The sequence below is a fragment of the Lycium ferocissimum genome, chromosome 9 (genome assembly GCF_029784015.1).
Source record: "Lycium ferocissimum isolate CSIRO_LF1 chromosome 9, AGI_CSIRO_Lferr_CH_V1, whole genome shotgun sequence".
Taxonomy (NCBI): Eukaryota; Viridiplantae; Streptophyta; class Magnoliopsida; order Solanales; family Solanaceae; genus Lycium; species Lycium ferocissimum.
This window is the reverse complement of record NC_081350.1, coordinates 43,758,030-43,769,578: the sequence shown is the minus strand read 5'-3', so window position 1 is coordinate 43,769,578 and position 11,549 is coordinate 43,758,030. Positions and strand designations below refer to the sequence as shown.

The 11,549-nt window shown below is 34.1% G+C and overlaps 1 protein-coding gene across 6 annotated transcripts; it reads left to right on the top strand.

Moving 5' to 3' along the window:
* Nucleotides 1-3,756: 3,756 nt before the first annotated feature.
* LOC132030984 (uncharacterized) lies at nucleotides 3,757-11,198 on the top strand. 6 transcript variants are annotated; one of them, XM_059420795.1, is made up of 8 exons: nucleotides 3,759-3,997; nucleotides 4,482-4,534; nucleotides 4,975-5,034; nucleotides 5,171-5,251; nucleotides 7,830-7,959; nucleotides 8,241-8,293; nucleotides 9,845-10,000; nucleotides 10,957-11,198. In XM_059420795.1, exons 1-8 carry the CDS (start codon nucleotides 3,799-3,801, stop codon nucleotides 11,101-11,103), a joined length of 879 nt encoding a protein of 292 aa, XP_059276778.1. In that variant the 5' UTR covers nucleotides 3,759-3,798; the 3' UTR covers nucleotides 11,104-11,198. The 6 variants fall into 6 exon arrangements, with proteins under 6 accessions (XP_059276780.1, XP_059276781.1, XP_059276778.1 ...); XM_059420796.1 differs by having other exon boundaries at nucleotides 3,762-3,997; nucleotides 5,171-5,248; XM_059420799.1 differs by lacking the exon at nucleotides 3,759-3,997 and adding an exon at nucleotides 4,174-4,201.
* Nucleotides 11,199-11,549: the final 351 nt, after the last annotated feature.

Here is an 11,549-nt window from a genome sequence, read left to right as displayed (position 1 = left end):
TCAACATGATGAGAATGTCAAGTCTTTTACTGCCGAGTCTTCTAGATTTGGGAGTGATCCCAACAGACCTTCCACCGATAGTTCTCAGAAGTATTAGTCTTGATAAGTACGACGTCAAGATGTCTTTGGACAAACACAAATATTTGAATGGTGATGTTGGGTGTGGTAGATAAGGAATTGGAGCCCTGACGTGGGCTGATGAACAATTTATTTAAATTATATTATTTGTACCCCCAAGTATGTTTAAGTTGTGTTTTTTGGAACCCCAAGGTGGGTTGATGAACATTTATGTTTAAGTTATGTATTTTATGTTCTTGGAGCACTAAGGTAGATGTTGAACAAATTATTTATTTTATGTGTTCAGTATATGTTTTCTATGATCAGTATGTATTTTATGTTCAATCTATATTTTCTATCTTAGATAAGGCGTTGTTGCAAAAAATTAAACGAGAAGGTGCAACAACTCATACAATACGATTCTTTTTAACAACTTAAAAATTGTTGAAACAAGTCACTTGTTTGTAGCTGTTAGATGTGTTTAACAACCGATAAATTATTCGAATAGTTTCAAACAAGTCGTTTGAAAAAGATTTGTTTTTTAAATTGTTGCAACAACTAAGAAATTATTGGAATAGTTTCAAACAAGTCACCTGAATTGTTGCAACAACCAATGATGAAGTTGGAATAGTTCCAAACAAGTCACAAATTTGTTTGCAACAACTTAGGAATTATTGGGATAGTTTCAAACAAGTTATAGGGTTGTTGCAACTTCTGATAGAATTGTTGTAATTGTTTCCAACAAGTATCAAAGTTGTTTTTTAAATGATTACGTTCGAAAAAAATCATATAACTTATCAATTGTTGCAACATTTCACTCTATAGCGTCAAAAACTATAATTATTGTTTAAGACTATCACTAAATATCATTGAAACACTTTGTTGATCAAGTAAATCACGTCAAATCACTCTATTGATCACTCGATTTAGGTTGACTATACTTAGTTGATCATCCATTATGATCAAATTACTATCTAATTGATTAAGGATATCATTAGATATGTGTATTGGTCACTAAATATCATTGAAACACTTTGTTGATCATTAAATATGGTTGAATCAAGTAATTCACGTCAAATCACTCTATTGATCATTCGTAGGATGAGTACACTTAGTTGATCATCTATTATGATCAAATTACTATCTAATTAATAAAAGATATCATTAGATATGTGTATTGATCACTAAATATCATTGAAACACTTTGTTGATCATTAAATATGGTTGAATCAAGTAATTCACGTCAAATCATTCTATTGATCATTCGTAGGATGAGTACACTTAGTTGATCATCTATTATGATCAAATTACTATCTAATTAATAAAAGATATCATTAGATATGTGTATTGATCACTAAATATCATTGAAACACTTTGTTGATCATTAAATATGGTCAAATCAAGTAATCATTCATGTCAAATCACTCTATTGATAACTTGATTTAGGTTTACTACATTTAGTTGATCATCTATTATGATTAAATTACTATCTAACTAATTAAAGACATCATTTGATATATGTATTAATTATTAAATATGGTCGAATCAAGTAATTCATGTCAGATCACTATATTGATCACTTGATTTAGATTGACTACACTTAGAATTGCCCGATTTGTTGCAACAATTGCAGTATTTGTTGCAACAAGTAACATAGTTGTTGCAGCAAGTCTCAATACTTGTTGGAACAATCCCAACAACTAACATAGTTGTTGCAACAAGTCCCAGTACTTGTTGGAAAAACTACAACAAGTAATATAGTTGCTGCTACAAGTCTTGTCACTTGTTGGAAACCTATCAAGTAACACAGTTGTTGCAACAGATCTTGTTACTGGTTGAAGACTATTTCACGGATTTTCAACATGGCATAAGTTATTAGTTGATGCAACAAATCAAGTTACTTGTTAGAAAAATCAGAACAACTAACATAGTTGTTTGCAACGAGTCCAGTACTTGTTGGAAAAATTACAACAAGTAATATAGTTGCTGTAACAAGTCCTGTTACTTGTTGGAAAACCCCAACTAGTAACAAAGTTGTTGCAACAGATATTGTTACTTATTGAAAATGTTCAGCAATTTCATTTGTGATTTGAACAAGATTAACATATTATACAAATCAAGTTCACAAACTTTAACAACAAAATTTATTATTACAAGTAAGAACAAGATTAACATGTCATGTAATCCAAGTTCACAAACATCAACCAAAGAATTTATTATTACAAAAAAGAACACAATCAACAACTATGGAGCATTTCAGTCTGGGCATGTAGTTCTCTTGTGTCCAATCCTTTTGCATATGGAGAATTTATTTTTCTTCGTTGGAAATGATTCCCTGACTTCACGCCTCCTCTTTGTCCGCCTTCTTCTCGGTTTGCCCGCTTCAACATTTGGAGGAGGTATTTCTCTCTCTAAAATCTCCAGAGGAACTTCTCAAGTTTCTTCAGAAGGCACATGATGAATCTCCCCATGGTATGCAATTATTTATACAACATCCCTAACAGTTGTTGCAACATTTAATATAGAAGTTGCAACAACTGCATAAATGTTGCAAGTGTTGCAACAACTACAACAGGTGTTGCAACTTTTTTATTAGTTGTTGTAATAAATTCAAAAGCTCTTATACAACAACTTTAACACTTGTTGTGACAACTGTAACTGCTACTGTAAATTGTTGGAAAAACAACAACTATACCCAGATGAACAATTATCACAAAACAACATTGTTTTGCTTACCAAATGATCGGAAATCACCTATAAAATAATGCCCAATGCTACACAAACTAAATTTACTCCAAAAATTGTGTAAATCAGGTGGATTCATTTTTTTTCTCAAGCAACTTTTTTTTTTTTTTCCTAAATGAAGAAGTAGCAAGGGAGAATGGAATGATGATGAAGAAGAAGAAGAGCAACAAAAGAAGAAGAAGGAGAAAGAAGAAGAAGAAGAAGAAGAAGTTGTGGTCCAAAGAAGAAAAAGACGTCGTTGGTTGCTAAAGAAGTTGGCTCCCCCTTTTTTTTGACCTCTTTTAGGTAATTTAGGATTTTATATAAGTTGGGCCAAAGTGTAAAAATAAAAAAAAATAAAAAAATAAAAAAAACTCGAGGGCAAATCTAAAAATGTGTCAAACTTCATTAATCACTAACCCAAATTTTGTCACCCCTACTCAATAAAAATAACTTGAGTTGCTCCAACTTAAATTTAAAACTTTTTTGTCACCCTTAATTAATTGTCCTGGTTTCAAGATTAAAACATTATTATGCCCTTCTCCCCTGATGACTCTATTCTTAACTGCAACAACTAGGTTATTATTCTTGCAAAATTAAAATATATGTACGGAGTACTAATGAACTTCTAAAATGACAAAATGTCTTCTTTAATAAAGTTTGAATTTTCTAATTTGTAACTTACGACAAAACTTTCATTTAACTAGTACTGTCCATATGGATGACAATAAATATTTGTCATAATTTATGTGCATAACATGTAACATTAAAATGTGTCACATAATTAGTGTGAGATTTCATTTGATGAATAGAAAAATAAAGGCATATGTGTGAACTTGGACATAAAATTATCATATTTTAATTAAGATTTACATATTTAAAAAAGTATACTACTTAAAAGGTAAGTATTTAAATTATTCAAAAAAAAAAAAAAAGAGTTAGAAGCATAAGATAAATTGGAAGAGAGGGAGGGAGCAGGCAGGATATATTTGGAGTGGTCTCTTATCCGCAAGTAAGATGGAGATGAGCAGGCTTGCGTGGTCGGTGAGCCTATTTCCTATTCAAAGGCCGTGTGCATCTATTTGGGGGAGGAAGGCGAGTGTTATAAGGTGCTCATCAGATGAATTCAAAGTGCTGACTTCAGTCACAAGTAAACACAATAACATTGTAATCCTCGACACTCCCGACTCACGAATCCTGCTTCTTGACTCTTCCAGTAATGCCCTTTCTTCTCTTTTTCATTTACTACAACACCAAGCTTTTATTGTTTGGGGAGAGGGCTAGCTCCAGGGCAGGCCCAAACGGCTTCCCTCCGTCAGCCAATATATGTTGCTTCTAAGGGCAAGTTACACATTTGCCACTCAAACAAAAATAATTACTTTTCCTAGCCAAATATACACTATTATTATGTATCAAAAGGGTATATTTTATTTTATATATAATATACAAAAAAATATACATTTGCTGCCTTTTATTTATGTCAATTTCCCTATTTTGAACCCCTTCCTGGTAGCCTTAGTCATATTGAAGCGTTAAGGTGCTCTCTTCTTGCCATAAAAGTGCTAAATGATCTCATGGAACCACGAAAAGAAAAATTGTGCTTTACAAGAAAAAAAAAAGGCTACTATATCTATATATAGACATTTTGTCAAACAATTCTCTTTTTTCTGAAGATTGTATGCTTTATTTTGCTGGGACAGATAATGTGCATAGCATCCTTCACAAGGGAAACAAGTGGACTCATGCATATTGGGTATGCCATTGCTTTTTTCCTTATTGCCTTCTTACTAATATCTATAGTCTTCTCATAGTTGTAATGCATTTACCTGTGGATTCACCTACATTTAATATGTGCACCCTTTTAAGTTGAGAAAATTGGTATCTGTGTGAGAGAGGTTCAGGTGTTGACGACATTGTGGGAAGTAATCAAAAATCTGAGTTTTGCGTCCAAAAAAAGTGAAACGGTGCACAAGGTTCTTGCAAAAATTCAGGACATGACACGACGAAGACGAATCTAATGTGCTCTTTAAATATACTAATTTAGTCAATCCAGCATGGGCAGGCAACTCTTCATGGAATTGTACTTTTCTGTTGTATGGTTTAGGATTATGGATCCTGAGAGTTAACCGTACAATGCATATGAAGTGTGTTGGACCTCCTAATGTGGTACAGTTTCTTCTGTTTGATTACCAGGATGAGTTTGCCACCTTGCCAGCCATTGTTCCAAAGGGTCCCGTCGCTATCTTTGGCTTGGTAATTTAGGTTCTTTTAATGATTTTTGACAAATTATCATTAATAAAATTATTTTTTAACAAATGCAATTTTGAAATCTTACTGTCTCTTTATGCGGAATTAAACTGATGTGCAGCTATTTCCTGCTAATTTTCAGGGGGGCGCAACTGCTGCACATTTGATGCTTGAACTATGGCCTTCTTTGCTGCTTGTTGGATGGGAGATAGATGAAATTGTAGTAACCTCTCATTGTCATTTCTTAGTTTTTCTCCTTTCAAGAGAATATTTATATTATGATATTTCAAATGCAATTTTTCTCTGGTTTATACTGGACCTTGATGCATCGCAATAAATAAAGGAAAATAAAAATCTGGAGGAGTTATATAGTATGATGCTTGCTTCTGTTTTTTCGTTCCAATAAGAGTAATGAGTCATTCCAACTGATCCAAAAAAGAAAAAGACAGTACTGAGTCATTCCACATCCTTCCTGAGTCTGAAGTTCTATATTATTTATTATGGAAGCACCTTTGTTGCATTGGTTATTTAATATTTTTATCGTCAAAACCATGCGAAACAGAGAGGACAGTGGTATGAAGCCTGACTTCTTGCTATTTTTATTTGAATAAATACCCTTTCATTTACCCTAAGATGCATCCTATAGAGCAAATAGAAAGAAAAATCCCTTTACAGTGCACAACTTACGGAAAGCAGTCAATCTACTGTGGAGATATGGGCATAGACATCCCGCTCCAATCCAAAAGAGTAGAATGATGTTGAAGTTTAGGAAATTATAAGAATTCTACGCATCTTTGGGGAGATCTCTCTTTTTTTTTTTTTTTTTTTTTTTTTTTATATGCATACTCTTTACAACAAGCCTAGCCAATGAGACTTATTCAACCTCCTTGTTGCAGTCAGTAAAAGGGCACTGCATAGCATCTGTGACTTGGCAACGAGCTAATTATGATTCAAATTAGATAATTTTTTAAAAGGCAGTTGGTGAACATCAAGCGAGGGAACGCTAAAGGCCTTAGCTTCTGTGAAATTAATCTTTCCAAAACGAAAATAGGAAGCATAGATGAGAATCATAATTCCTTAAGAAGACATTGGAATATTACTTGAGGCAGGATTAAGAGAAACATAGCTTTCAATATTGAAATTCAAAATGTTAACAGGTCTAAAGTACCTTTCCAGCAGATTCACTAATGAGTCAATTGAAACTGGCCTCTGTTGTATTTAGGAATTGAGCTTTTACAAAATCATAATGAGCATGCGGGCATAATAGATATTCCTTTTGGGTTTCAATCCCTTTTTGGCAGCCCTTTTCATTTCTACAGGTACTTGGTACAAACCAGTTTTAATTGTTTATTATGTTTTCAGTGTATATTATGAAAGGAATTGATCTTAGTTCTCTAACTTATGTGGAAGTTATCTAGTGATCTTAGTGACTGAAAGTTGCATGAAATTCCGGAGTTGATTGTCATATAAATGACACAGACCATTAGTGATATGTGTTATACATCTCTGAGGAGGATATTATACCTAGAACCACCTCTAATTTAGAAAGAAATATATGTGGTGCTTTTAAAACCTCAATTAAAGCTTATTGTACATTGTTACCCTCTTCAAGATAGAGTCCATGGTCACTAATGCACATGCTTTATCGGTTTGCTGCCTGCCGTAAAGAGCCTCTAAGCGAGTGGAGCACCAAGCCTATCTTGCACCTACTTTGAGGACTTAAGCACTCCTCATGCAAGCCTTTAGTAATATTCGTTGTAACTATCATGTATTTTATGTTTTGAGTTCTTGTTTGAGGCTAGGCTACTACCATGTGCTAATGCAGAAAATATACCAATGCCAAAAGAAATTGCACAAGTTATGGAAACTTTATAAGTCATGGAAGAAAAGAAGAAGAGATAAAACTCTTGTCGAAATTTGTTGGTTAACGACACACTAGAGAGACCTTTATATAGGAATTTTTAGTAACATGAAAAAAGAAGGCTTCCTAATTAACGGGATACCTAATTATTATAATATATAATATAGTCATTTAGAGTATTTTACTTTATATTCAATGATTCTCTTGACTTTCAACATGCCCCTTAAAATCGAGATGGTGAAGCAACTTGAGTTCGCATTTTTATGATAAAAAAATATTAAAAACAGAATTGTTTAAGAATCATCCAAATAGTACCGTTAGAATAATCAACAATCACCAGAAAGAAAAAGGGTGCTGGAATCCTTTCCTTTAAAAGTCACTAATAATCGCAAATAATAGAAGTGGTTCTTGCAGTACGACAGGAAAGAATCTATTCTGTCATTGAAGAATGGTATTGTGACAAAAATCTCCTTGATATCGTTGAACTAGCTTGAATTGGTGCTCAAGTAATAACTGGAAAAGTTTCCAGAACAGTGATAGGAAAAGTTGTCAGAATAGTGACCGTAAAGCGGTGCGGTCAGAGTATCTACCAGAAAGAGGTGCAGTGCTGTCGGAAGTTGGAAGGGCCAACTGAAAGAGGCGCTGACTGCTGGAACAGCCACCGTGATACAATATTTCTGATGATTCTCTTTACTCTCAATAATTACATGATCATTTAGAATATTTGTTCACAGTATTCTTGATGATATTCTTAGTTCGGAATTTTGTGTTTTGGATATTGATCCAATAACATTGAGTTCACGGAGTTAAATAATGTTGAAAAAAAGGGGGTTTAATAATGTCATCTGGCACCTAAAACTAAGTTGTTCAAGTGATTGTCCAATTCAGCATATTTGATTTGTGAAAATGAGTTATTATATGGCTTTTCTCATTATTCCAGTTGATTGAAAAAGCAAGAGAATATCTTGGGCTCTCTGATCTGGAGAAACATACTGAAGTTGGAGGTGTGTTGGAAGTTCGTATTGGAGATGTACTTTCTCCGTCAGTTACTATCCCTGGAGGTTATGCAGGTACATCACTGCCTTATTTCCGACAGGTAACCCTTAGTCGACCTATTAATTGCTTTATGATGGAAGGGAAGTTCTTATCCTCCAGCAAATGATTGTTCTTGCTGCTGGTTCCGCAGCTGAAGCATTTTATATAACTTTCTTTCCTGGAAGCTCCTTTCCTTATTTATCATAATTTTAACTTGTTTTGCCATGCATCAGAAGTGAGCATTCGGGAATTTTGATATTGAAACATTCCACGCATGACTTCTATCTGAAGTTTACCTATATTTTCAAAATTTCAGGCATAATAGTTGATTTGTTTTCTGATGGAAAGGTTTTGCCACAACTGGAAGAGGTATGCTCAAGCGCACAATTTTGATAGTCATGGATTTTTTGTGACACTATTTTTACAATACAACGCTTATCTATCTTTTCATCAGCTATGTAGTTGATAATAGTGTCGCTCTTCTGAATAATTGCATAAAAGAGTTGATGCTTAAATCAACCCATTTAGGCACCCGATTGGGAATGTAGTAACTTCTGGATAAGTACTTCTTTTGTAGTTATCTGGAGTACTTTTAAAAAAATTATAGTAGCATTTCATTGCACAAATATTTTACAAAGTACTATGGGTTTAATATACAGAATTAACCACTAAACCATTCGCTTTGATTTGCCTGGTATAATCAAGGTGTACAGAAGCTGGCCCCGACACCATTGATATAAAAAACAAAAATCGCTTTGATTTGATAGTGCAGAAAAATGTCAAATAGTACCTAAATATTGACCAACAGAAAAAACCTTATCTTATTAAAAACAGAAATTGACCGACAGAAGTTTCATAAGCTCCAAGTTTGAGCATCTTCTATACTCATTTTTTGAAGGCTCCACTAATAAATACACTTTCGACAATTACCAAACACCAGACGAACTTTCATTTCATGCTAAAAGCACTAATTTCTCAAAGCACTCCCAAGGAGACCTTGATTGATTGTGATCTGCAGATCTACTCTCATTTTTTTCCGATGAACTTGAGGCCATTCAGCTTTAAAGTTGATATTTACTAGAGATTAAACCTGCATTTACTGAATGTTAAAAGCTCTCATTTTTATCGATGAAGTAGATGTATTATTCACCAGAAAAACAAGTATTAAGGTAGTGCTACTCTCAATTCGCCTTTTCATGCCTTGTTGATTCATAATGTCATCCTTGTGAATCTAGTGTTGTCAAAAAGGTTTCTAATTTACTCAATTGAGAGCTTTCAACATTCAGTAAATGCAGGTTTAATCTCTAGTAATATCAACTTTAAAGCTGAATGGCCTCAATTTCTTTAAATATCAATATATGTAATTATGGGTTCAAGTCTAATTCACTCTACCTTATCTATTCATCTGACTTTGGGATATATGTTAATTTCTTCAGAGAACTTTCCACAGGACACTTAAGTTTTAACAAGTATATATTACGATTTCTTTCTCTACTCTCACTATCTCATTATCTGTTTTGATGTACAAGTTGAATGTGTTCTCCTGTTTAGTTTTCACTAGATTGATTGTGAAAATAACAGTTAAAGTCATGAAGCTTTGGCAGATTGGTTAATTATGTTACAGTTACCATTCAAAGTCTATAATAACCTTTAATTTACCAGTTTCCAAAAAAAAAAAAAAAAATAACCTTTACTTTTCGGGATGACAATTTTTTTTGGCAATAAATGTGAAGTAAAATGGAAGGAGTACTTTTAATCTTCCTCTTGCTTTGATCTTCCTACAAATTATGAGATTCTCCAATTTGTACTTCTTGAATATATGTGGGAAGATTGTTCCTCTATAGTGATATGCTTTGCTATCTGGTTCCTTGGTGGTAGATTTCCAGGATCTAATGCCTTTGTTTCGGCTTTCCTTGACAGGTTACAACTTGGTTGGAGATGAATAAGATGTTGATGCCCAGTGGTCGGCTCATGGTGAATTGTGGTGCTGCTACCAAAGAATTGCCTAATACTTCTTCTGACCCTTGGGAGCTAAACGCAACTATCAATGCATTATGCGAGGCATTTCCTGAGCAGGTAGGGTACTTGAATTCCATTTATCTTTTTTGATGCATGATGCATGCACATAAAGGCATAAAGCTTCATCAGAATTTTCAAGCACTTGAAAGGACTAAGTTCTGTAGTGCTTTATTTGGGCAGTAAGCAGCATAAAATTTTTATGGCCCTTTTTGGTTTCCTAGTTTTTTTTTTTGTTGTTTTTCATTTCAAAAGGTTACCTAGGGTTATGTAACTATGAAACTGATACTTTAAGCCAGTGAAGCATGGAGGCTTTCAAAAAGTAATCTCAGCGATATGTAATTCAAAAGTGCTTATATCAAGATATGCAAATTTGATAGAGAAATACTGTTTAGTAATCATGACGTGCGCAATATCCTATTTATTTTACACAATGACTTGGCTTAGAAATTAAAATGTTGGTTCGCTTGAATGAAGTTGGTTGTGGTCGAAGAAAGTTGAGTGAGTTTGTAAAAATAGTATGGTACATATACCTGCGTGTGTGTTGAACCTCGACAGGTTTGGACCAACCATTACCATTGTCTGCACACCGTATCAAAAACCCATGTATCTTCGTCAGTCACCAGCCCCAATAGGATTAACAATGATCTCTTGAAACATCTGTATAGGCTTGAAAAAGTGTGCTCATGTTTTAGAAGGAATTCCTGACATTTCAAGTCGATCAAGGTATATGGAGGCAATGTAATGGTTTACCCTGTAAATTTGTGCTAAATTTCTAGAAATGTGAAATTGCATGGTGTGTATTGCTAGGAAAAGGCAGGACTGGTGATTCTGTTAAGTTAATGGTAGCCTGCTATACCTTCCAGATAGTTCCACTGACATCATAACTTCATGTCATAAAATAAATTTCTTTATTTGCCGTGAGCGCAATAAGAATATTTTCGTCTTTTGAATGTCACTCTGCATTTTGTTGTTTTTAACTGCTATGGCTAAAACTTTATCATGGGAAATGGCAGGTAAGCTGGAAAAAGCTGCCAAAGAGAGCAGGAGAAAATTATCTTGCACTGACTGGACCATTACCAGATTTGGCTATTTGGTCTGCTCGTCTCCCAGATCAATTAAGCTCAAGTGTCAAAGAATGGAGAAGTTGCACGCCTTCGTGAATGTGACAGTGGACTTGGTTAAGTTGTAAATTTCCACATGCCAAACCATGCTGAAAAGGTCATTTGTGCCGATAAAAAGGTCATTTGGTTAAGAAGTTCTTCCTTTCCAAGTCTTAATTTTTGCATATAAGTGATTGTTTTTTATCAGAAGGAAAACAGAGGGATGCAACGTTTATAGATGGACCCACAGGCAACCATCAGGTACTAACTAGTCACCCTTTATCCCTCTGATAGTGCCCTGTCTCTATCTTGATTTGCAGTAATTTCCAATCTCTTCAGATCTCCCTGGTGCATATAAACGTGATGAATATCACTGACAGTCTGAACTCTGCCTATGGTTATTACTTTGAGTTGTTACTACGCCATTACCAATCATGGAAAAGTGTGTGATGGTTTAAAACAAATTGGCAGGCTGTATTGAAAGCAATTTCAGGCTAGATCATTTA